Source organism: Equus przewalskii, chromosome 23 (assembly GCF_037783145.1).
Source record: "Equus przewalskii isolate Varuska chromosome 23, EquPr2, whole genome shotgun sequence".
Classification (NCBI taxonomy): Eukaryota; Metazoa; Chordata; class Mammalia; order Perissodactyla; family Equidae; genus Equus; species Equus przewalskii.
The window spans coordinates 21,910,360-21,937,465 of record NC_091853.1 but is presented as its reverse complement, the minus strand read 5'-3'; the positions used below and the strand labels follow the sequence as shown (position 1 = coordinate 21,937,465).

The 27,106-nt window shown below is 35.6% G+C and overlaps 1 protein-coding gene across 16 annotated transcripts in view; it reads left to right on the top strand.

Annotated features, from left to right (window-relative positions):
- RPS6KC1 (ribosomal protein S6 kinase C1) overlaps positions 1–27,106 on the top strand; it is a 178,565-nt gene that overhangs the window by 25,995 nt on the left and 125,464 nt on the right. For 7 of the 16 annotated variants that reach the window (XM_070591113.1, XM_070591112.1, XM_070591097.1 and 4 more), the window contains 2 exons: positions 10,296–10,411; positions 24,213–24,306. The exons of 3 other annotated variants lie outside the window; for them this stretch is intronic. In XM_070591113.1, the coding sequence (XP_070447214.1) occupies positions 10,296–10,411; positions 24,213–24,306 (210 nt within the window). The remainder of the gene's footprint in view (positions 1–10,295; positions 10,412–24,212; positions 24,307–27,106) is intronic. 6 more of the 16 variants (XM_070591102.1, XM_070591109.1, XM_070591107.1 and 3 more) reach the window with 2 other exon arrangements.

The window sequence follows — 27,106 nt, the reverse complement described above, 5'->3', positions numbered from 1 at the left end:
GTGCGCCTCTTTACAGGGACACCGTCGACCCCAGACTTGTCGCCCTGCAGGCGAGCAGGCTCCTGATACCTCTTTCCTTCTGCGTGCTTGTCTGCCAGCCTTCTCCTGACTTTACCCCAGAAAGTTGTTTCCCATGGTCTTCCCAATGCAGATCCTCTGTACCCCGGGCCTTGCATTACCTTGCTTGTGAGTGGGCTCCCAGCACTGTGACTCTCTCTTTTTGCCCGCCTGCCAGCAGCCTTGTCCCATCTGAACTCTGGAGGGGTCTTTCATGCTTTCCTGGCAGCTGTGGACCAGCTCTGGCCCGGGAAACCCAACTAACTTCTCCCTCATTCAGTGGCTGCAACCACACCTTCTCCCAGAGGATCTGAGTCCCGACCTTGGGGAGGGGTTCCCCCTCCTAAGTCGTTCCTTCCTTGGGTACTCTCCCCACCCTGGGGCATTCTTTAGAGTTCTCTTTTCACCTTTGTCATTATTCCAACTGTCATGGTTAATAATTCTTTATATTCAACTTTTCCTCTTCAAATTACTGTGTGATTCTGGTCTCTTAACTGAACCCTACTTGTGCTCTATTGGATTAAGGAGGGATCCTGGATGATCTGAAATTGTCCTGTCTCCACTGACTTGTGGCCCACAGGGTTAGGGGTTTCCCCAGGCTGACTGAGAGCCACGGTGCTCACTGAGCTTCACAGTGACTTCTGCAGGATGTTCTGCATGTCTCACAACTCCTTGAGATCTGGGGAGAAGATGCAAAGCATCTTATGTAGTATAGCATCATCAGTGGCATTTATGACAGAATGAAGTCATCAAAAGGTTGTTGCTACAGTTCTTCAATTTTTACAAATACTTAATATTAACAATTTATGACATATAATGATATCTTTTTTTTTTTAAAGATTGGCACCTGGGCCAACAACTGTTGCCAATCTTTTTTTTTTCCCTGCTTTATCTCCCCAATCCCGCCCCATACATAGTTGTATATCTTAGTTGCAGCTCCTTCTAGTTGTGGGATGTGGGACACCGCCTCAACGTGGCCTGACGAGTGGTGCCATGTTCGCGCCCAGGATCTGAACCCTGGACTGCCGCAGCGGAGCGCACGAACTTAACCACTTGGCCATGGAGCCGGCCCCTATAATGATATCTTGAAATATAAGTAATAGCAAAGATATTTTGGTGCATAATTAAAGAAAGCATTTGTATTTTCTTAGGTAAAAAACAGTTGAGGGATGTGGGCAACAGGTCACTAGCAGTAGAACCATTAGTTCTGATGGGACCATCAATTCATTCTGTTCCTCTACTAAACATTAGGGGATCCACAAACTCTTGTTATTGTGTAGGCTGTTAACCTTTGACTCTTTGCTTTTGGCCTTTGAGCCCACACATTCAATGATGCTTCGCATTTCTGTTCCCTTCTCTTCATAGTTACTGTGCAACATGTGTGGTTCCTTTTTTTCTTGGCACCTGATTAAAGTTGTAGTTGCTCTTTGCCATTGAACTACTGCCTCTTTTGACCATGATTTTGCTTGTTCTGTGCCTGGCAAACATGGTTGCATGCGACAGTCTGTTATTAATAGAATCATCTTTGATTAATTTCAACCTAATGCTTAATTATCTGGAAATTTTATGGGCACATTTAACTCAAGAAATGTTTTAAAAATAGGCACTGTGAATACAATGACTCAAATAGCCTGTCTTCTGACAAACTTAGTCTTGTAGTTGGAGTGAGCATCATGGTCCAGAAGTCGAGAAAGGGAAGTGCTTTAGGATGTGACATTCTCACTGTCAAGTTTTTTTGTTTGTTTTTTGAGGAAGATTAGCCCTGAGCTAACTACTGCCAGTCCTCCTCTCTTTTGCTAAGGAAGCCTGGCCCTGAGCTAACATCCGTGCCCATCTTCCTCTACTTTATATGTGGGACGCCTACCACAGCATGGCGTGCCAAGCGGTGCCATGTCAACAGCCGGGATCTGAACCGGTGAACCCCAGGCCGCGGAGAAACGGAACGTGCGAACTTAACTGCTGCGCCACCGGGTCAGCCCCCTCACTGTCAAGTTTTTCAGTCTTTTGGTACTCTACTTTAATTATCAAGATGCAAATAATTTTAAAAATTCACCAGTCTGAGAAGTTTTAAGAACTGTGCTTCTAAACCCACACCAAAAACTGTTTTTTTATATTCTAAAAGTAAGAAACCTCCCTTATATTGTACTTAACTCTTTTCCTCCCCCATTCTCTGATTCCTTGACATTAAGCTGTGTGAGTGAGAGACTGCTTCATTCTTATGGAATATCTTCAGCATGTAGGCCATGCCTGATAGATAAATGCTTGAAAAATAAGTTGAACAAAAACAAAGAATGAGTTAAGATTTAAGAGGTGGAGTAGTTACAGGCAGTGATATCACTGAAGGTCAATCTTAAAGCAGAAATTAAAAAGTTTGATCATACCTAGTGTGGGAACAGAGATGCACAACAGGAGGAGTATAAACTTGCGCAGTTTTTTGGAGGACAATTTGAAATATACCTTTTCTTAGCAATTCTGTTTTTAGTAAATTTTACTGCACATCTATTCTCATTTCTGCATAGGAGATATTTATCAGTGATTATTAGACGTTTTGATCTTGAAAGTCTCCTTTACACTCTTAAAAAAATTATCAAGCACCTTGAAAAACTGTTATGTGGTTGTACCTATTAATATTTACCATATTAAAAATTAAAATGTACTATTGTATTAAATAAGAAAAAATACACTGCGTGTTAATATTTTTATGACAAATGACTTTTCCAAAGCAAAAAAAAAAAAAGGAAGAGTAGCATTAGTTTACCTTTGCAAATCTCTAATGCCTGGATTAAAAGAAGATAGCTAGATTCTCATATCTGCTTCTGGATCTAGTCTGTGGTGATAGAATGTTTTGGTTGAAATATATGACGAAAATTCAGGGAGATACAGGTGATTTAGTTGAAAAAGGGAGGAGTATTTTAATAGCTTTTCAGATAATTGAAGATATTCATCTTTGATACACCAAAACTTGACAAGTAGTAATTTCTTGAAGGTTTAGTTGCATTATGGAATCTGAAACCCTATCAACGAACCTTTGGTACTTTGTTATATTAAGATCCATTAGTTTGTCTTAGATTTGAATGGATCTTTTACCTATGCGTGAGCTTATAACATCAAGCATTGGTCATTTGAAAAATATTGGTTCCCCGAGTTATGCAGATTTTGCAAATGTTGACCCATTTCATTAGAGTACCAAAAAATTGTTAGTATCACAGATCTCTAAAGGAAATTTTTTAAGTATTGGGAAGCTGTCAAGCTCACAGTGACTTGACAGCTTCAATTTGATCACTGACAACAATGCTGTTGGTAGTTTTCCTTGAAGTGTCAGGCTCACTTTGTTTATTTTATTTTATTTTTTTGGTGAGGGAGATGGACCCTGAGCTAACATCTGTGCCAATCTTCCTCTCTTTTGTGTGTGGGATGCCACCACAGCATGGCTTGATGAGCTGTATGTACTGCACCTGGGATCTGAACCTGTGAACCCCGGGCCACTGAAGTGGACTGCACAAACTTAGCCACAAAGCCACTGGGCTGGCTCCCTCACTTTGTTTAACTTTTGAGAAAATATCTGCGAAATATCCAAGTCTGAATAGTTATAGTTTGTTTATCTCCCATAAACTTTTAAAAAGAAATGGTCTCAAGGGTTGAGATTTAATAAAGTTAATAATTTTTACTGCTTCGTCAAGGACGTTTTCCTTTTGAAATTTTATTTATTTATTTTTTAATTGCAATAACATTGGATTATAACATTATATAGCTTTCGAATGTACATCATAATATATTTTGAATTCTGTGTAGATTACATCATGTTCACCACCCGAAAACTAATTATAGTCCATCCCCTCACATGTGAGCCTAATCACCCCTTTTGCCCTCCCAAGGACATTCTTAAGTGAAACTGGCATTTAAAAAAATTTTGATATGAGAGAGTGGCAGTAAGGAATATGCTGGTTACTAGTAAGTATAGTTTGGTGCCGTTGTCTTGATTCATGCTAAGAGGTCAGCAATTTTACTGCCATTGCTTTTAGATTATCAGGGCAAATGTCAATGTGGTGAAAAATGCAACTACTGGCTTAGTATTATTAGAAATGATTTGACCTCGTTGATCCCTTGAAAGGCCCTCAGGGGATCCCCAGGGGTCTGTGGACCATGTTTTGATAACATACACACACAAATACGTGTACACATGTATGTACATACACATAGGTGTTCCTTGCAAGGTTTTCAGTAGAAGAGAACTGAAAATAAGCTGAATTTTCTCAATAGGTGATTGTATGGATGTGCCATAATTCAGCTCATTAACAGAATTCTTCAGCTATTTGATATACACTGGGATAGAAAGATGTCTAAGATGTATTTTTAAGATACAGAAAACAAATGTTGCACAGCTATATGTTTAGTAAGATCCCATCTGTGTTTAAATAGACATATGTATTTGTGTGATGACATGCCTAAACACGTCTGTGTAATGTGTGTAACCTCTATGGGCATGGGAGGAAGGGTAGTTTTGCTTTTTGCCTTATACTTTCTGTGCTGTGGAAATTAACTGCACACATATACCTTTAACTTTAATATTGGAAGATACACAGCCCAGCTTCTTAAACAGTAAGCTTGTCACTGGGTAAAAAGGGAGTGGCTTCTAAATTGGTTGAAGTTCTTAGCTATTATTGTCTGTTACTAATGGATTATCTTCAACTTTTCTGTGCATCCTTTCATATTATAGAGTGAAAGTTTCTTATTAATCTTAATAAGTAAGCAATTTATCTCTTTCAATAAATGGTACAGTCCATTTGTAATACTTGATGACTGCAATGAACCCTGCAGGTAGCAGCTGTGGTTGTGTGCGGGGAATTGTTGGTTGATCATCTATCTTTTTAGCTACTCTCACATTTTTTAGTACATAAACCTCAGCAGCAAAAGAGAGTCCTATTGTAACTTACAGAACCACCAGAGATGTAGTTACTGTTATAGTGGTATAGTGAAAAGAACATGCCTTTTGGAATCTGATGGGTTTGGGCCCAAATCTTCTATCCACTATTTACTAGTGGTGTGATCTTGTACAAATTAACGTCTTAGTCTATTTTCTTATTGGTAAGATAGGGATAATACCTTCGTGTTCTGAGGATTGTATCTGTGGCGTGTCTAGCTCAGCTGCTGGACACGTATGAGCTATTGTTAGCTGTCATCTGTTGCTCAGTTGCCATTCCTCTCGTGTACCAGATTCTCTGGTGTCTCCTTCTTCAGTGTTGCGTTGCTCCACTGCCAAATTTCTGGTTAGCCTCTCAGACTGGTAGATGTGTCCTCTTCTAGAAGTTCTCTGTTTCCTTTAGGCTGAGTTAGTTGTTTTCGCCTTCTGGTTCTACATCTCACCAATATAGCACCTAACTCATTTTGGTTTTCCCCAGTTTTTTTAATTTGAAAAATTTTCAAATTTACAGGAAAAAAACCAAAAGAATAGTATAGTGAACACTTTTGCTCACGTTCCCTGAGTGTTAACAATTTACCACATTTTTGTATAACTCTCTATGTGTGTGTCTCTCATTTTTTTCCTAAACCATTTGAGAATAAGTTGTAGATATTGTGACATTTCACCCCTACTTCTCATATTCCCCTACGGCCACAATTCCATATCACACTCAAGAAATTTAACATTGATAGAATAATATTACCAAATATGCGATCTGTATTCATATTTCCCCAGTTGTCCTAAAAATGTCCTTTCTACATTTTTTTTGGATCCAAGGTTATACCTGTAGGTTTGTTTCTTTAATCTAGAATATTTCTTATGCATTTCTTTTTGTTTTTCATGACATTGACATTTTTAAGGAGTATAAGACAGTTGTTTTGTAGGTTTCACAATCTCCATCTGTCTGATTTTTTTTTTGTGATTAGATCATTGTTTTTGTTTCGTATCTCTTATTAAACTATGATTTCCCATGAGAAGGAAAAAAGCAGCTCCTGACAGCTGAGAAAGAACTGGCCTGGCACTATCCACCTGTTTGACCTTGGTGTTTCTTAGAGTTGGCCTGGCCTTCACAGTTAGGCTGTGTCGTTATTCTGCTGAACGTAAACAGTTTCACAGAACGTGAGTGTTTGGCAAGTCCACTCTGTGTCCTTGGACCAAGGCAAAAACAAGACTACTTCATAATCATGATCACAGACAAAAACATGAACACTGTTTATGTCACAAAAATAATCAAGCATATCTTCATCCTGGCTGCCATGGATGACTACTGCTTCTTTATAAATCACAACCTTAGCCTCTCTTCGTTCTTGTTGCCTCAAAGTAAGATTTATTTAAATCATAAAATCGTAGAATTAGATAGAATTCACAGCATTACAGTTACCCCAGCCTCCTGACAGCATCCAAACCAGGGCAAAGCCCCACTTCCGTGAACTTTTTCTGAAAGCACCTAACACAAGCCCAGACCTTATAAGTCCTTTCTGATAACCTCTTAGTGAAACACCCCAGAGTTCCCAGGGTTCTCCCTAGTTGTAAGAAGTAGTAAATCCAACTTGTTTCACTAGAGGTGTGTTCTTGGTGCTGTTCCCTAAAGGGAATTCATGCCTGAGATCCTTGGCCTCTCTTTTACTCTGTGAATGGATTTTTATTACAGTTAAGAATCAGCATCAAACTATTTTAATTTTTTACTGGTCAAGGATAATTTTTAGTTCTAATAACTAGTTTTTGATCATTGATATTTGCATTTTAAAAAAATGGTAAACTCTGCTGGCTAGGAGTTGTTCTGCATAAAAAAAAAAAAAACCAGACATAGAGAAGATCCCAAAGGCAGCTTGTAAATCAAAGAGAGACACTATTTCCAGTGATTTATTAGCTTCGTTAGAATGTTTGAATTTAAACCCCCCCCCCCCAACTTTTAATAAACCATTCATTGTTGGGTAATTGGGAGCAGGAGAGTGACTTAGATATGATATATACACACTTATACACAAATAATATAATACATAATATATAATATTGCCCAATAAATCTTCTTAGGAAAAATTTGTTTTGCATTTTCTATCATAGATTATCTATAATTTTTCTACTCTGTTTACAGAAAAATTAACATTGACCTCGTGAATGGAAATTTAAAGCAGTGATAAGAGAAGCACCTGTTTATGATTTCTCATTGTGGCTGCTTTTCAAGTGAAGCTTTGATGATATTAAAGGATTAACAAGTAGAGAAGAGCCACTAGGGTGTTGTCTGCCATTAGGATGACTGTTGAATCTTGCTACTTAAAAAAAAGTTGTTTTTAATTAGGTGGCTTTGTTATATATATTAGGGCCAGTAGTTATTGCATTAAAATTCATCTGCTTCTCTTTGGTTATGCTATCGATACTAAGTATTTTTTCTTATTTTGAAATATGTTAGGAACAAAGAAGTGAGTGTGTTCTTTCACCATATTTGTTCTGATGATAGGATTCAATGTAATTGAACCTTTTAATGCATAAGCCTTTATTTTTGCTTGTACTCCACTCTGAAAAATGTTTTATCTCTGCTTGTCCAAGTTTAGTGGAATGGAAATGCATAGATCAATAGAAGTACAATGAAGACGTGCTTTTGACGTATTTATTCTATTTAGAAGTTGATATATTCATTGCTTAAGCATATTAGTCTAGCTTAATGGGGAGGTGGGAGGAATCATTGATCACACTAGGAGTAAAGCTCCCAGATTTTTATGTATTTGTTTCAGCTACTAAATAAGATTATTTTAGGGTGGCGTTAAATATTCGGGAATTTTCCATTAAAATTTCTCAACAAGTAGTTAATGTATTTAAAGATAATATCAGTTGGTTTTTGGGTTGAAACATAGTATAATAGATGCGTTTTTTTGTGTTTCTGTCCTAAGATTATAGATGTTCACAAAATTATTAATATTAATTATTAATAAATTAATATATAATAAAATTATTACTATATAATAAAATTATTAATATTAATTCGCAGGCACTAGAATTTACTTTTTTGTTTAAAGGATAAATATGTTGGACTATAATCATAACCACCAGTGTGTACTTAATTTCTTATTTAGGCAAAAGAAAGAATAACGTACAGTTACCGGTGATGTTAACCTGTTTGGCCAGTAGATTTTCCCCAAGATTGAATAATTTAGATTATTTTCTGGCCAGAGAATTTGCTTTATGGGTTGAGGAGTTTGTTTCCAGATGATATTATTGATAGGTAAGCTAGCAGTGTCATTTTAGGTGTGCTTTTGTCATTGGGAAAGTCAGGTTTAATTTAATTGTTGCATATGAACTGGAACTAATAGGAAAACAGACTTAGCATAATGGACTATATTAGGTGTGGTGACTTGTGACAAAACTTAAAACCAGATAGAAGTCAATTTCTTTCTCATGGTCTAAGACCTGGATGTAGCCTCAGGCAGGGCAGCTCCACAATGATAGGAATCCAAGCTTCTGCCTTGTTGCCGCGTCTTTTTTAACTTCTCATTGCATAGTCCTTCCTGGAAAGGGAAAAGGAGAAAGAAGAAAAGGTGAGGAGAGAGGGTAGATCAGCTCTCTCTAAAAGACATTCCTGGGGAGCCAAATATAACTTTGTTTCTATGTTATTGGCCATAACTTAGTCCACGTCCACATGTAACTGCAAGGCAAGCTGGAAATTATAGTCTTCTTTTACTGTGCTGCTGTGTCAGCAGTTAGAAATGGGGGATTATTTTACTAAGGAAGAAGGTGAGAACAGATAGTGGGATAGCAACTAGCAGCCTATTCCCTGGTAAATAAAGCAGTTTACTGGATGTTAGGAATCCTCTAATTGACTGCCACTTGCCTCCTAACCTTTACTGGGCCCTGGGCTCTTTGAGGATGCTGATAAAAGTTATAGACCCTTTCCCTAGAAAATGTGTCTGTGGACATACTCATGAAATTTTGTAGGATTGTGTCTCTGAAACCCACCCATTAAGCCTGGGGGGTTGTTTATGGACCCACTGTTAAGATTTTTTTTGTTAGTGAAAGATGACTGACTTATATTCTAGGATAGAAGGTCCTGCTGTAAGACTCCTTTTTAAAAAAGTTTTTCTGATTTTCCATTATTCACTCATACCGTCAACAAAAATTAATTAGCATGTTCCGTATGGTAGACACTATGATGGTACTTGAAGGTTCAAAGACACCATGATTAATTTATTAAGTGCTTACTAGGTGCCTGGCATGAAGCTGGAAACCCTCAGTACATTGTTCATTTTCTCCATTTTACAAAGGAGGAAGTAATCTGCCTAAGATTTTATACTTAGTGAATGATGGAGCTAGTATTTGAACCCAAGTTTAACTCTAAAACCATTTCTTTTAGTTATCATGAAGTAGACCCTTTGCCGTAAACATAAGACACATTGAGCAGAGGGTATTTAGTGGTTCAATTTTAAATTCTTGCCTTGGGTTATATAACCAGGAATCTGTTTCTGCCTCAGTTTTCTGTTAACATTTTGCAAAGCCACTTAAAATGTTTAAGTATGTGATGATGTTACTCTTGATTTTGCATTTTTTAAAACCTTTATTGCAATCAGTGTGATACATGGCATGTGACAAATGCCAAGCGGTAATCTGATCTAAGAGTAGTACAAAATGATACTTTAAAATATCTTATCAGCATTCAAATTATATGTATCGTAAAAAACATTTTATGAAAACCACCTTTCAATCGCCTTAGAAACCAGAGCTCACTGGTGCTTTGTGTTCCCTTTTTTCTCACAAGCGTGCTGTCATATATGCTGACAGCATCACACGTTGAATTTGGCTCAAAAGCTTTTTGCTTCAAACTGAGACTTTTGACCCCACTGATACACAGATGTCCTCATAATTTCCTCTCTTCAACTCCTTTATAAATAAAAAAGAGTTGGAAAGGGAAAATTATATAAGTGATTACAGTATTAAATAACTATAGAAAACCATTTGAGTTCTTCATAATTCTCTTTTCAGCTTTGGTTTCAAATCACCAGCTTCTTAAATGGTAAGTTTCTTACACTGAGGCCTTAGATTGAGACTGCGCCGTTATTTATCGGTTGACACCTCTGCCTCTTGCCTTATCAGATACGTGATTTTCTTTTCTGGCGTGAGTGCTGCTGATTCCAGTTGTAGACTAGACTTGACTTCAGAAGAGTTCCTAATAAGCACAGCACATGGGCCGTGGTAGGCCTGCTGCTGCTTTCTAATCTGTGGACATACACTGTCGTAAACTGGTGTTCGCTGCTGCTTTCCGTAAGTGTTGATTCTTATTGAATTCTAGGACGGTTTGATGAAGCTGTGATTGAAGAGAGAAGACAGTGTGCCGAAGACCTGCTGCAGTTCTCTGCCAGCATTCCCGCTCTTCACAACAGCAAACAGCTTGCAGACTTTTTCAAGGTTTGCTAGTCTTTCTGAAATATTCGGTATTTTATTAAATACCTTTGTCTTCTAATTCATAGTAAAGTGAGATTCAAGTTTTTTTTAAACAGAAAATGTCATTTACTTTTGAATTTCATGATTCAATAAAATAAGTAGAAGTTAGTAAAGTTAGTAGCTAGATAACAATGTCTATGGCATACCTTCTGTTTTTAGTATAGAAATGTACAAGATTTTTGATTCATAGATTTTAAAAAATTTATGTGAAGGGCTTAGAGATTATCTAACTTTATCATAATTGAAATAAATTAAAAAAATTTAAGTACTATGAATTTCCAGTAGTTATCTTCACTTTTTGAGATGTCTTTCAGTGGTAGATTTCTTTTTGGACTAGAAACCACTGTAAGTTTATGTAAAATTTATTATAATTATATTAATTTGTGTAAATATAGAAAAAATAGTCACTGTGCAATTTTAGAGAGTTACGCTAGTACAAATTATATTGCCAGAAATCATTGGATATTAGTGTTTTAAGTTTCTTGACATGTAATGCCTTCATTCTGAATTCTTTATTATTTTTAATAATAACTTTCTATTTATTTTGAACTGAATCTGTGCAATTGTTGGTTGATATCAATGTCTTTAACAAGCACAGTTTTCCTCCTATAGCCTTATGTATTTTCTAGCATTTAGCCTTCTATAAAAATGCTAGCTGATTGTGCCATAATTGTTTTTCCTTATTTAACTAAAAATCTGCTCATTTGTATAAATGTATTTCTTAGAACATATGGTCAGCAAGGTATATGAGCAGTGGGATTTTTAAATTTTCTTGATGCCAGTGCATCTAAAAAGGAATTTATTTATTTATTAATTTTTTAAATTTCATAATTTTTATTTGTTAATTAAAAAAATTTTAATTATTTTATTGAGGTCATAATACCTTATCACATTGTGAAATTTCAGTTGTACATTATTATTTGCAGTCACCAAAAATATGTGCCCTTTTACCCCTTAGGTCCACTCCCGACCCCTTTCTCCTCTGGTAACCACTAAATGGTTCTCTTTGTCCATGTATTTATCTTTCACATATGAGTGAAGTCATATGGTGTTTTTCTCTATCTGGTTTATCTCACTTAACATAGTACCCTCAAGTTCCATCCATGTTGTTGCAAATGGGATGATTTAGTCTTTTTTATGGATGAGTAGTATTCCATTGTATATATATATATATACACACCACATTATCTTTATTCATTAGCTGATGGGCATTTGGGTTGCTTCCACATCTTGGCTATTGTGAACAATGCTGCAGTGAACATAGGGGTGCATAAGTCTCTTTGAATTGTTGATTTCAAGTTCTTTGGATAAATACCCATAGTGGAATAGCTGGGTCATATTGTATTTCTATTTTTAATTTCTTAAGAAATCTTTATACTGTTTTCCATAGTAAGCTGCACCAGTTTACATTCCCACCAGCAGTGTATGAGCTTCCCTTTTCTCCATATCCTCTCCAACAATTGTTTTTTATCTTGGTGATTATAGCCATTCTATCAGGTATGAGGTGATATCTCATTGTAATTTTGATTTATATTTCCATAATAATAGTGATGTTGAACATCTTTTCCTGTGCCTGTTGGCCATCTGTATATCTTCTTTGGAAAAACGTCTGTTCATATCCTCTGCCCATTTTTTATTGGGTTGTTTGTTTGTTGTTGGTTGTATGAAGTCTTTATGCATTTTAGAGATTATCCCCTTGTCGGATATTTGATTTGCAAATATTTTCTCCCAGTTAGTGGGTTGTCTTTTTGTTTTGTTCATGGTTTCCTTTGCCTTGCAGAAGCTCCTTAGTCTGATCAAGTCCCATTTGTTTATTTTTTCTTTTGTTTCGCTTGCCTGAGTAGACATCGTATTCAAAAAGATCCTTCTAAGACTGATGTCAAAGAGTGTGCTGCCTATATTTTCTTATAGGAGTTTTGTTTTCAGGTCTTACATTCAAGTCTTTAATCCATTTTGAGTTAATTTTTGTGTATGGCGAAAGATAATGGTCTACTTTCATTCTTTTGCATGTGGCTGTCCAGTTTTCCTGACACCATTTATTGAAGAGACTTCCCTTTCTCCATTGTATGTTCTTAGCTCCTTTGTTGAAGATGAGCTGTCCATGCATGTGTGGTTTTATTCCTGGGCTTTCAGTTCTGTTCCATTGATCTGTGTGTATGTTTTTGTACCAGTACCACGCTGCTTTGATCACTATGGCTTTGTGATATGTTTTAGTGAGGGATTGTGATGCTTCCAGCTTTCTTCTTTTTTCTCAGGATTGCTTTAGCTGTTCAGGATCTTTATTGCCCCGTATGAATTTTAGAATTCCTTGTTGTATTTCTGTGAAGAGTGTTGTTGGGATTCTGGTTGGCGTTCTGTTGAATCTATAGATTGTATTAGGTAGTATGGACATTTTAACTATGTTTATTCTTCCAATCCATGTGTATGGAATATCTTTCCATTTCTTTATGTCATCATCAATTTCTTTCAATAATGTCTTATAGTTTTCATTGTATAGGTCTTTCACCTCCTTAGTTAAATTTATTCCTAGATATTTTAATCTTTTTGTTGCGATTGTAAATGGGATTGTTGTATTCTTGAGTTCTCTTTCTGTTAGTTTGTTATTAGAGTATAGAAATGCAACTGATTTTTTTAAGTTGATTTTGTGTCTTGCAACTTTGCTGTAGTTGTTGTTTATTTCTAAAAGTTTTCTGATGGATTCTTTAGGGTTTTCTATATATAAAATCATGTCGTCTGCAAACAGTGAGAGTTTCACTTCTCCCTTTCCAATTTGGATACCTTTTACTTCTTTTTCTTGCCTAATTGCTCTGGCCAAAACCTCCAGTACTATGTTGAACAAGAGTGGTGAGAGTGGGCATCCTTGTCTCGTTCCTGTTCTCAGAAGGATGGCTCTCCATTTTTCCCTGTTGAGTATGATGTTGGCTGTGGGTTTGTCATATATGGATTTTATTATGTTGATGTACTTTCCTTCTATACCCATTTTATTGAGAGTTTTCATCATAAATGGATTTTGGATCTTGTCAGATGCTTTCTCAGTGTCTATTGAGATGATCATCTGGTTTTTATTCCTCATTTTGTTAATGTGGTGTATCACGTTGATTGATTTGCAATGTTGAACCATCCCTGCATCCTTGGTATAAATCCCACTTGATCATGGTGTATGGTCCTTTTGATGTATTGCTGTTTTCGAGTTGCCAATATTCTGTTGAGGATTTTTCTATCTATGTTTATCAGTGATATTGACCTATAATTTTCCATTTCATGTTTTCCTTGTCTGGCTCTGGGATCAGGGTGATGTTGGTTTTCTAGAATGTGTTAGGAAGTATTCCATCTTCTTCAATTTTTGGAATAGTTTGAGAAGGATAGATACTAAATCTTCTTTGAATGTTTGGTAGAATTCTCCAGAGAAGCCACCTGGTCCGCGACATTTATTTTTTGGGGGGTTTTTGATTACTGTTTTAGTCTTTTTACTTGTGATTGGTCTATTCAGATTCTCTATTTCTTCTTGGTTGAGTTTTGGGAGGTTGTATGAGTCTGAGAATTTATCCGTTTCTTCTAGATTGTCCAGTTTGTTGGCATATAGTTTTTCATAGTATTCTCTTATAATCTCTTGAATTTCTGTGGTATCTGTTGTAATTTCTCCTTTTTTGTTTCTAATTTTATTTATTTGAGCCTTTTCTCTCTTTTTCTTAGTAAGTCTGGCTAAGGATTTGCCAATTTTATTTATCTTCTCAAAGAACCAGTTCTTAGTTTCATTGATCAAGAGGATTTATTTTTTGTGACCTATTTTAGTTTACTGAAGAGAGTTGATCTTTTGAAAGGTATTATAAACTTATGGCTTATAGTGATAGTACTAGCAATAAAAAAGTTTGTAGGAACAGTAAGATTCCTGCTGATTGACTTTGTTGCTTAATTTTTCGTTAGTCTGCAAACTAGGCTGAGATGCATTTGGCTTCTGCTTATGACCTAATGCAGATCTTTAGGATAAAAGCCCAGTCAAATTGATAGAGTATTTAGCTTTGCTGTTCTTGGTTACAGCTGTTTCTCTGTGGCAAGGAGTCTATGCATAGAAAAAGGCAACGTTATTAAGAAGAATATTACTTTATAGAAATTGTGAAAGGTAGTCATGTAAATTAGCACATGCCAAGGGCTAAAAAAATCAGTCAAGGGATATAGAAATCAGATTGTAGACTTTGGAAAATTTAAATAAAAGTTACCAGTTCATTCCTTTTCTTTTGGATCTGGGAATTGCTGATTGTAACTGCTGCTGGAGGACACTTATGTTTAGGCTTTGTGAAACTGGAGACAAAAGAAGAGGAATAAAAGATTGGGCAGTTTAAAAGAAGTCAAGCTAATCTTGGAAAAAAGCAGTGTGCTGGGCAGGAGAGGGAGACTGATTTGACAATATCACAACAGTGGTATTCATTCTCTTTAAATAGAGATAAGGAAATATGGTTTTTGAGGTTATTTAGCTGCAAATAAACAACAAAAACAATGAAGCTGGCCATGTAAGAAAGGAATTTGTCTCGTACAACAAGAAGTCTGAGTGAGGAAGATAGGACAGGGCTGGTACAGAGCTCAGTAATGTCATCAGAGACTTAGGTTTTGGGTTTGAGTGTGAAAGGCAAAGGGCCAAAAGAAACATGGCAGTTTTTGAAAGCTGTCCCAGAAATTCTACCTGGAGATAGTCTTTACATGTCATTGGGCAGAACTGGGTCGCAGGACTATCTTTAGCTTCAGAGAAGTCCTGGCAGATGACTCTTTTTAAGTGTGCAAGTCAGTTATTTTCAGTAAATTTATAGAGTTGTGCAGCTTCTACTACCATCCAATTTTAGAACATTTCCGTCACCTCAAGTTCCCCTGTGCCCATTTGCTGGCAACCGCTTTTCCTAGCTCCATCCTTGGGCAGCTACATACCTGTTTTCTGTGTATGGATTTGTGTTTTCGGGACTTTTCAAATATGTGGGATCCTACCGTATGTGGTCTTTGTTCTGGTTTCTTTCCCTTAGCATAATGTTTTGAGTTTCATGCAGGTTCCATCATGTATCAGTATTCCATTCCTTTATGGTTGCTTAATAGTATTCTATTATATAGATTATACCACATTTTGTTTATTCATTGACAAATTAATGGACAGTTGGATTGTTTTCAGTTTTTGGCTCTTTTGACCAATACTGCTGTAAACATTTGTGTACAGATCTTTGTGCAGATATCTGTTACATTTCTCTTGGGTAGATTCTGAGGATTGGAATTGCTGGGTCTTATGGTAAGTTTAAGTTTTTAAGAAACTGCTAAACTATTTTCCAAAGTGACTGTACATTTTACATTCCCCAGCAATGTATGAAGGCTAGTTCTCCCATAACCTCACCACCACTTGGTATTGTGTGATTTTTATGTTATAACTGTTCTGGTACGTGTATAGTGGTATCTCACTGTAGTGTTAGTTCCAATTTCCTAGTGACATTGAGCCTATTTTCATATGTTTATTCATATATCTTCTTTAGTGAAATGTCTATTAAAATCTTTTCCTTTTGGGTTGGGTGGTTTGTTTTATTATTGAGTTACAAGAATATATTCTGGATACAAGTGCTTTATTAGATATGTGAGTTGCAAATATTTTCTCCCAATCTGCAGCTAGTCTTTTCATTTTCTTAATGGTGTCATTTGAAGTGCAAGAGTTTTTGGTTTTGATGAAGTATAATTTATCTTTTTTTTTTGGTGAGGGAGATTGGCCCTGAGGCAACATCTGTTGCCAATCTTCCCGTTTTTGCTTAAGGAAGATTGTCTCTGAGCTAACACCTGTGCCAGTCTTCCTCTATTTTGTGTGTTGGACACTGCCACAGCATGGCTTGTTGAATGGTGTGTAGGTCCTTGCCTGGGATCCGAAGCTATCAACCCTGGGGCACTGAAGCAGAGCACTTGAACTTAACCACTGGGCCTCTGGGCTGGCCCATAATTTATCGATTTTTTTCTTTTTTGAATCATGCTTTTATTGTCATATCTAGGAACTCTTTGATTAAGCCAAAGTCAAGAAGATTTTCTCCTATGTTCTTTTCTAGAAGTTTCAGTCTTACATTTAGTTCTGTGATCTATTTTCAGTTAATTTTTTTAGGTGTGTAGTGACAGTCTGAATTTGTCTTTTGGCGCGTGAGTATCAAATAGTCTGAGCACCATTTGTTGAAAAGACTATCCTTTCCCTAGTGAATGCCTTGGCACTCTTGCTGAAAATGAATTGACTGTAAGTAGAATGGTTTATTTCTGGACTTCAGATGTGTTCTATTGATCTGTGTGCCTTTCTTATACCAGTATCATACTGTCTTGATTACTGTAGCTGTATAAAAAGTTTTGAAATCAGATAGTATAAGTTGTCCCACTTTATTCATATCTTTTCAAAATTGTTATGGCAATTTTGAGTCCTTTGAATTTCCATAAAAAATTTTAGCATCAGCTTATTCATATGAACAAATAATTCTGATGAAATTTTGATTAGAATTGTGTTTAATCTATAGTTCAATTTGGAAAGAATTGTTTTCTTTTTTTTCTTAAAAATTTTTTTCCTTCTTCTCCCCAAAGTCCCGCAGTATATAGTTGTGTATTTTAGCTGTGCGTCCTTCTAGTTGTGGCATGTGGGATGCCACCTCAGCTTGGCCTGATGAGTGGTGCCATGTCTGCCCCCAGGACCTGAACGTGTGAAATCCTGGGCTGCCAAAGTGGAGCATGCAAACTTAACCACTTGGCCACAGGGCCGGCCCCAAGAATTGTTTTCTTAACAATACTGTCTTCCAATCTATGAACATGAAATGACTCTCCATTTATTTTGGTGTTCTTTAATTTATCTCAGCAGTGTTTTGCAGTTTTTCAGGGTATAAGTCTGGCACTTCTTTTGTTAAATTCACTACTAAGTATTTTATTCTTTTGAGGTTATTGTGAATGGAATTGTGTTCTTTCACTTAGCATTATGCTTTAAAGATTTATCCATGTTGTAGTATGTATCAGTACTTAATTTTTTTAATGGTTGTATAATATTTCTTTGTGCAGATCGATGGATATACTGCATTTTGTTTATCCTTTTATCCATCGGTGCACGCTTGATTGTCTCTCCCTATTGGCTATTATGAATGATGCTGTTATGAATATTGGCATATAAGTTTTTGTGTGGGCATATTCTTTTAGGTATATACCTAAGAGTGGAATTGATTTGGGAAGATTTAAAATTCTAATTCAGTTTATTTACTTGTTACAGGTCTATTCTGATTTTCTCTTTCTTTCTTCTTAAATCAGCTTTGGTAACTTGTGTCTTCCTGGCAGTTTTCATCTAAAATTGTGTAATTTGTTGGCATAAAATTCTTCACAGTATTCCCATATAATGCTTTTAATTTCTAGATGGATGATATTGATGTTTCCTCTTTCACTCATGATTTTCGTAATTTATGTCTTGTCTGTTTTTTTCTTGATGAGTCTAGCTAAAGTTTTATATTTTTGTGGATCTTTTCCCAGGACCAACTTGGTTTCATTGGTTTTTCTCCATTTTTCTATTTCACTTCTTTGATTTCTGCTCTAAACTTTATTTTCTTCCTTTTGCTTGCTTTGGTTTTACTTTACTCTCTATCTAATTCTTTAATTTCATTAAATGGGGGCTTAGGTTATTGATTTGGGATGGTTCTTCTTGTCTGATACAGGCATTTACAGCTATAAATTTCTCTGTTAGCACTGTTTGAGCTTTATCCCTTACATTTTTATGTTTTATTTTCATTTTTATTCAGTTCAATATATTTTCTGATTTTTTAAAAATGATTTTTCTGTTGACCCATTGGTTGTTTAGAAATATGTTCTTTAATTTCCAAATATTTGTGGATTTCCTAAAGTTTTTTCCTGTTGTTGATTTCTAATTTTGTTTTCTTGTGGTGTGGTCAGAAAACATACGTTGTGTGATTTGACATTTTAACTTTATTGAGACCTGATGTATTTCCTAGCATGTGATGTCTTGTGGAGAATGTTCCATGTGTGCTTGATAGGAATATATATTCTGTTGCCAGGTGGAGTTGTATGTGAATGTCGTTTCGTTCAAGTTGGTTGATAGTGTTACGTAAGTCTGCTATATCTTTACTCATTTTCTGTCTAGTTCTATCAGTTATTGATAGTGAAGTATTGGGGTCTCCAATTATTATTGTCGAATTTTCTGTTTCTCCTATTAATTCTGTTAAATTTCACTTTAATTATTTTGAGGCTCTGTTGACGTGTGCTTATATGTTTACAATGATTGTAGCTTCTTGATGAATTTATTTTCTTAGCCTTATGAAATGTCCCTTTTTGTCTTTACTAATATTTATCTTAAAGTCTATTTTGTGTGATTTTAATATAGCTACTCTAGGTCTCTTACAGCTACTGTTTGCATGGTACCTTTCTTTTGATTCTTTTGCTTTCAGTCTATATGTGTTATTGAACCTGAAGAGTGTCTCTTACATGCACTTCATAGTTTCATCTTATTTTTAATCCAGTCTGAAAATTGCTGTCATTGATTCAGTTATTTAGTCCTTTTATATTTAAAGTAATTATTGATATTGATTGAATTTTTGCCTGCCATTTTGCTATTTGTTATGTCTCTTGTTTTTTGTTCTTTTCTTTCTCCTTTATGCCATCTTTTGTGTTAAATAAATATTGTCTGTTATACTGTTTAAATTCCTTTTTTTTGTTTTGTTTTTGAGTTATATTCTTAGTGGGCGATCTAAGGATTAAAATATGCATTTTAATTTATTTGAGATTAATACTAACTTAATTCCAGTAAAATATAGAAGGTTTGCTCCATAAAGCTCTATTTACTCCCCCTCTTTTGTGTTATTATTTTCATATATATACCTCAAATATATTATAAACCCAACAATACGGTATTATGATCATTGTTATTCAATCTGAGGTCTATTAAAGAAGTTAAGAAAAGAAAAGAGAAAAACATATATTCATATAGTCTTTTATATTTACCCTCATATTTACTTTTTTTGCTAAATGTCTGTTCTTTATTTGTTCAGGTGGATTTGAATTACCATATGCTGTCATTTTTTTTCAGCTTAAAGGATTGTCTGTAGCTTCCTTTTTCTTGCAAGGCAAGTTTGCTAGCAACAGATTCTCTCAGTCTTTGCTAGGAATGTTTTTGTTTACCCTTCATTTTTAAGGAATAGTTTTGCTGGACACATAGAATTATTGTTTGCCAGTGTTTCTTTTAGCACTTTGAATTGATCATTCCACTGCCTTCTTCATTGTTTTTTTTTTAATGAGAAGTCAGCTGTTAATTGTACTGTAGTTCCACTGTATAAGTCTTTTTCTATTGCTACTTTCAGAATTTAGCCTGTGTCTTTCAACAGTGTGAGTCTAAGTGTTGATCTCTTTCTATTATCTTATTTGGGGTTTAATTTTTCTTCTTTATTTGTAGATTAATGTTTTTCATCAAATTTTGGAAACTTCCCACCCTCATCTCTTCAAATATTTTTTTCAGCCCCTTTCTCTCCTGTCTGTCTGGTACTCCCATTACATGTAAGTTGGTATGCTTGATGTTATCCCACAGCTCTCTCTGTTTCTCTTTATTATTAGTTGGTCTTTCTTTTCTATGATTTTCATATTGTATAGTTTCTATTGATCTTCAAGTTCATAGATTATTCTTCTTTCTCATATTTGTTGTTGAACTCCTCTAGTGAATTTTAAATTTTGTTATTATGCCTTACAATTCAGGATTTCTATCTGGTTCTTTTTTTAAAATTGAGATTAATTCACGTAAAATAAAATTTACCATTTTAAAGTGTGCAGTTCAGTGATTTTTAGTACATTCACAAGGTTATGTAATCATTATCACTATCGAATTCCAGAACATTTTCACCACCCAATAAAGAAACCTCATACCCAACTTAAAGTCAACAATTCAAAGACACTCATGCACCCCTATGGTCATTGCAGCATTATTCACAATAGCCAAGATGTGGAAGCAACTGAAGTGGCCATTGACTGATGACTAGATAAAGAAGATGTGGTATATATATACAATGGAATACTACTCAGCCATAAAAAAGACAAAATTGTCCCATTTGCAACAACATGGATGGAACTTGAGGGTATTATGTTAAGAGAGATAAGCCAGACAGAGAAAGACAAATGCCATATGATTTCACTCATATGTGGAAGATGAACAAACTCATGGACAAAGAGAACAGATTAAAGGTTACCAGATGGGAAGGGGGTTGGGAGATGGACATAAGGGGTAAAGGGGCACATATATATGGTGACTGACAAGTAATAATGTACAACTGAAATTTCACAGTTATAAACTATTATGACATCAATTAAAAAAAAAAAGAGAAAAGAAACTTCATACCCATTAGCATTCACTCTTCCTTTCCCACTTGCCCCAACTCCTAGCAACCACTAATCTACTTTCCGTCTTGATGGATTTGCCTATTCTGGACATTTCACATGAATGGCATCATGCAATATGTGGTCTTTTGCATCTGGCTTGTTTCACATAGTTTAATGTTTTCAAAGTTCATCCATGTTGTAGCATGTATTAGTATTTCATTGCTTTTTATGGCTGAATAATATTCCATTGAGTGGATATGAGTATAGCACATTTTGTTTATCCATTCATCAGCTGGTGGACATTTGGATTGTCTCCACTTGTGGCTATTATGAGTAATGTTTCATTTTGTTCTTTTTTATAATTTCTCTTTATTTATATTTGCTATTTCATGGTCATAGTTGTCATACTTTCCTTTAAATCTTTAATCATGATTTCCTTCCATTATTTGAACATGTTTATAAACACCTGCTTTGAAGTTTTTGCCTTCTAAAGTCCAACATCTTTCTTCTCTCACAGTTAGTTTCTGTTGACTGCTTTTAGTCCCCCATGTGTGTGGAGCACACACTTCTCTGTTTCTTTGTATGTCTCATAATTATTTTGTTGAAAACTGGAAATTTTGGATAATATAGCAACTCTGAGTTCTGATTTTTTCCCTTGAGGGTTGTTGCCATTGTTTTATTAGTGTGTTTAGGAACACATCTGAACTAAATCTGTGGAATCTATTTAATGTGCAATGTATGACTGCTGATATCTCTGTTCAGTTTTTAATTTTAATTTTATTTTTAAGCCTGACTAATTAAGGGTTAGCCCTGTATTAGCATAGCTTAGTGATCAGCCAGTAATTGATCTTTGCTTGTATTTAAACAGTTTGTTCCATTATGTGCTTCTCCTCTCTGCATGTCTTCAGAGTTCAAGCAGTTTTTCAGTTGGCCCTGGCTTTTACTTTCCTTTGGGATGTCTTGTATTTCCTGTGTATGTGTGTGTACCATCTCATGACTTGCCAGGCATTTGTAGATAGCTTGATCTCTCTCTGGTTTCTCCTGTATGGATGGGTAGAGAGCTTGTTAAGAACCCCCATGGCTGTGTTATTTTCTGGATCTCCCTGCTAAATATCTGGCTAATGTGCTAGTCTTTTGCTTACCACAACTTCAGTCTTGCTGAGCCACTATTCCTTGCCATTTGTTTGGCACTGAGATTGCTACTATTGCTGATAACACTGTTTGGTGTGGACTTTTTTCTGTGCTTCAGTCTGAATTATGCCAGCCTCTTCTGCAATTGAATCTGTTGGTTTTCAAGCCTTGCTTTGCCCTTGTATAATTACCATGGCAACCCAGCTGGGATGGAAGATGGGAGCAACCCCAGGCAAGAATGCCACAGACTCCCACAGTTCATACCTGTGGTTCTCTGGTTTTTCATGAGTAACCGCTTCTTCATTTGCTTTATGTTTTTGGTCAATTTCCAGAGCTTTCAAATGATTGTTTTGACAATTTTCTCTAGTTTTATCATGCATTTTGTGGGGAGCATTTGCTGATCTAGTTATTCTACCATACCTAAACTCCTTCTCCCCTAGGTTGACTTTTCATTAGCAAACTTTGAGATGCTGTGTAAGAGTTTCTTTTCACTGCATACTCAGGAACACCAAAAAGTTAATGTTTTTGAACTAAAGATTTAAAATAGAATTGTAGCATATTTTCCTACTTCCCTCAAGTTCCTGTAAACGATTTTTGTTATTATTTTGTTTCATTAAAGATTTAATCTTTATTATTTATTTTGTATAATATTGTGTGTTAAATTAGGTAGATAAAATTTCTGTAGATTTATCAGCTAAAACATTTTCACATTCTTTAGTATTTTGTTATTTTGTCATGTAAGCAGATCTTATATCAGCTAATAATAATAATAAAAATTTATTGAGTGCTTACATTGTCCTTAATGCTTCACGTATGAAATCTTTTAGTCTTAACAAGTCCTTGTGTTATTTATACATGTTCTTTCCATTTTATAGGTAGGCAACTTAAAGTCACACACCTGGTGGTGGAAGAGGCAGTTAATTAGTTGAAAGGCACTTTCTGTTAAATGAAATTGTAAATAAAATCAACTTTGTCTATTAAAATTCTCAAGAATACTTGCAGATTTTTCTTAAGATTTGGTTTGGATGTTGTTAAAAGGAAGGCTTAGTCTAGAATAGATGTTCTTTTTTTTGGAGAAAAAGATGGAAGCTGTGATTTCAATATTTTAATAAATAAAGTAATATAAATTCTTGCTTCTAAAGAGAATAATGATTTTTAAAGTTTCAGTTTAACTTAACACTCTGGGAAGTAAAATTTGGTAATTTGAGAGGGACCATTTCAATTTCTCTTTTTTAAAAATAAGCTGACAGAGAGACTTTTGGTTAGTTAAAAATAGTTGTTGGGTTCTCTGTGTTCTCTGTGCTGACGTAGAGAGGAAATAGGGGTCTTGTCTTTCTCTTGGGTTTTGCTATTCTGGTAGTAATGTTTGGGGGCATAGAACTATTGGTGGAAGGTAGAAGGAAAGATTTTAAGGGGCAGAAGAGCTATCATTTTCATTAGTTATAGTTATTTAAGGATTACAAGCTCTTATATCTGTGATTGGAGCATTCAGTCCGTAAAGCCACAGCACAAAATCACATGGCCACTCGCCCGATAATAACATTCTCTAGTTGCGTGAGGGTAAGAGAAAATAGTCTTTTGAAGCCTGAATTTGCAAACCTAAATATAGAATTAAAATGATGGTCACATGGAGAAATCAACTTTATATTTATTAAAAATGTGTCTCCTTAATAAAAATATCTGACATTTGGTTTTACCTACATTGTATTCACATGGTTTTCAAATTTAAGGTACTTCTGGAATCGTTGGAGGTGCTGTGTGATAAGTTGTAGTTTTTAAATTTGACAAAATTAAATGACTTCTTAATGGAGTCTGTCACTTATCACTAATTAGAATGACCAATCTTCAAGGATGCTGAACAATATTCTTTAGCTGGTGTGTATTTTCTCTTGCAACTTTTTTGTGAGCACTATTGATAGATTAAAAAAATATGCTTTCATAAAAAGCGACATATTATAAACATAATATTCCTTTTGAATTTTTTGTAATAGATGATTTTTTAGAGCAGTTTAGGTTTATAAAAAATTGTGTAGAAAGTATAGTTTTCCCATTTATCCCTCTTTCCCCTCACAAGGTTTTTCCTATTATTGACATCTTGCATTGCTGTGGTACATTTGTTATAATTGATGAACCAGTATTGATATTGCTACTGATTTTTTAAAAGCAGTTGTAATTTAGTTTGACAGTTTTTGTAAGTCTTATGCATACTCAGTTGAGATTACTATATTTCATTTATTACTGATTTTTCGATACTCTGATTGACAACGAAACACAATTACTCTGATCTTTATAGGGTGGGATAATTAATGATGGTTCTGAATTGATTGGTCCTGCTGAAGCCTATTCGGATTCCCTCACTGATAATTTTCCTGAGTGTAGTACAGAAGGTAAGAGATTTTAATATTTTTCATTTAAATGGTTTTGATTGCAGAAGACTATAAATCATATCTGCATTGCACAAAGTAGATGAATATAGGAGTTTGAGAGTATTTCACTAAATCTAAGATTTTTTTTTCTTCACTTTTTTTTTTTTTTAAAGATTGGCACCTGAGCTAACATCTGTTGCCAATCTTTTTTTTTTTCTTCTCCCCAAAGCTCCCCAGTACATAGTTGTAGATTCTAGTTTTGAGTGCCTCTGGTTGTGCTATGTGGGATGCCACCTCAGCATGGCCTGATGAGCGGTGCCATGTCCGCACCTGGGATCCGAGCCGGCGAAACCCTTGGCCCCCGAAGTGGAGCGTGCAAGCTTAACCACTCAGCCATGGGGTTGGCCCCTCCTTCACATTTTAACATCACTGATATTGGGTGCATAATGTTGGGCCGATGATATCTTACACTTAATTGACAGTTTTTTTCTTTCTTAATGATATGTAAAATAATAATTCTTCCTACAATTAATGGCATCTTAGATTTGATGAAATGTGGTATAATGACTGTTTAGAATTTGTATTGTCTAGTATAAGAATGCCTTGCTTTAGTTTATTTAACAGCATTTGACTTTTAGACAGTTAATTTCAAGACTGGGTTTGAAAGTTTAAACCTAGGGCAGTTTTCATTGTTTTTGATATTTTATAATAACATGACTCTAAACCAAAACAATTTTTGTACTTTTAGTCACTTTAATTCAAGAATGCTTCATCTCGTTTCCTTCCTTTATTAAGCCGTCCTTACATTTCTGTGAAGATTTAAAATACGTGCGTTTTGATCTTTGGATTTCGTTAGCTAGTTTTCTTCCAGGGAAGATTTTGGAATTAAAAAATAAAGAGATCTAAGGATAAGGGTGGGGAGAATCTTGAAAAATAGATTTGTTTGAGGTGGCTTAGGTTTGGTTTATATAAAAGTAAAATCAAAGAGTAGATGATATTTGTTCATCTCTTTCACGAGTAAGAGTTTATGCTGGAGGAGGAGGCTTTGTGACTCTAACATGAGAGGTAGCCATGATCTTATTCCAGTGATGTTTTTGTGGGGATATGTGCTGATCTCATGTATCAACAGACACATTGACCTAGATCTGTTGCAGTAAATTCCCATCTTGATTTGGTAGGAGCAACAAGTTCCCATCCGTTGTGTGGGCTGATGATCTTAAAATGTATGTTATGTTTTGGTGTTACCACATTGAGAAGTGATTAGCTTTTCTTGTTTTTCATGGTGGCCCCCATTGCCTTAAAAGCAAAGTCCATTAATTTACGCCCAGTGCTCTGTATAATGTCTGGAGACCTCAGGCTTGGATCTCAACTGATTCCCAGTACCTTTGACTCCGTCTTGAATCAGCCAAGATCATAAAAAAACATTGTTGACAGTAACTTTACTTTACAATCCGTCATGTTTTTTTGGGTAAAAAAACCAATCTATTTTTCATCACCTGTTTTGATCCTGAGATCCTTTCTAGGCTTTGGAAAATTTAATCCCTGCTTGGGATCCCAATGTCATTCTGTTAATAGAACTAGTGTCCTTGAAATGTGACTTATCTGGGATAACCTGATCTGGCTATTGCCTCAGAGATACCCTACTCCTGAGACAGAGGGAGAGGGTGTTTTCTGCCCATAAAACTTGCTGATTCTGTGATGTCCAATAGAGGGTAAGTAGGAGAGCTAGGAAGATTTGTAGGAGAGTATTCAATGAGGAGCACAGTTCTTGGAAATTGCAAAATGCTTCTTTTCTCTCTCTCTTTACTTTCTGATACAGGAATTGAAGGTTGCATGATTTGGGAATGTTTATATTCTTTTGATATCCATAATAAGCCTTTATTACTAAGTGGGCATCAGCCATGGTGAGAGAAGTGTGTCTCTGGAGCCTATTTTAGTGAAAGGTCATTCATGGATGGGAGTGGTCCAGAGGTCTTTTGTCCTTTGCTATAGTCTAGGAGAGGAGGGGGGAGCATTATTATTAAGAATGACTTTTCTTGAGACGGAAGAGTATTTTCTAAAATATGGAAGGCTGTTCAGGATAAAAGGGCGACTGTATTATTGTTAAAGGAGGTATAACCTAAAGCTAGGGTGAGCTCTTAATTTATTGTCCAAACTAAGACACTTCTGAGAGTTAAAGAGGATGCTATTAATAAGTAACCAAGACAACAAGCATGAACCAGGACTGCTTCAGGCAAACTAGGCAGTATGGGCCACCCTACCTACAGCATTTGTTTCAGAGTTGACCTTTGAAGTTTCAAAAAGATGGGTTTTCCTTAGAAGGAATTCTCTTTTATGAATATGCTTTTATAAGAGAAATTGGGGCAACATTGCTGTTAAAAACACAGCAAAAGACTTATGCTGCCTAAAATACTGCCAACTTATCCTTTCAGTGCATAGTTAGTTTTCCAACTATATTACCATCTCAGAAACACACTGTGATCCATGAAGAATGAAAAACATGAACTGGAAATGCTGTTAATGCTTATTTTTTTACCCCCTCCCTTTGAAAGCCTTTATGCCTAGCTAATTAATCCTGCTGAAAGACGCCTTCTTGACAAATACAGATCAGTGTCATACAGTTTGCAAATTCATTGTTATTTGAGAGGGGAAATGACTTTTAAATATCATGAGATTGTCTGGCCTACTGGGCAAGTGGAAGATTTACTTTCATACCAAAAGGTCTGCAAACCCCGGAGACAACCAGGGAGGGGGCTTCTAGCAGCAAAAAAGCAGGAAAGCCGGCAGCCAGCCAAGCCCCATAGGATGCAGCGAAATGAAG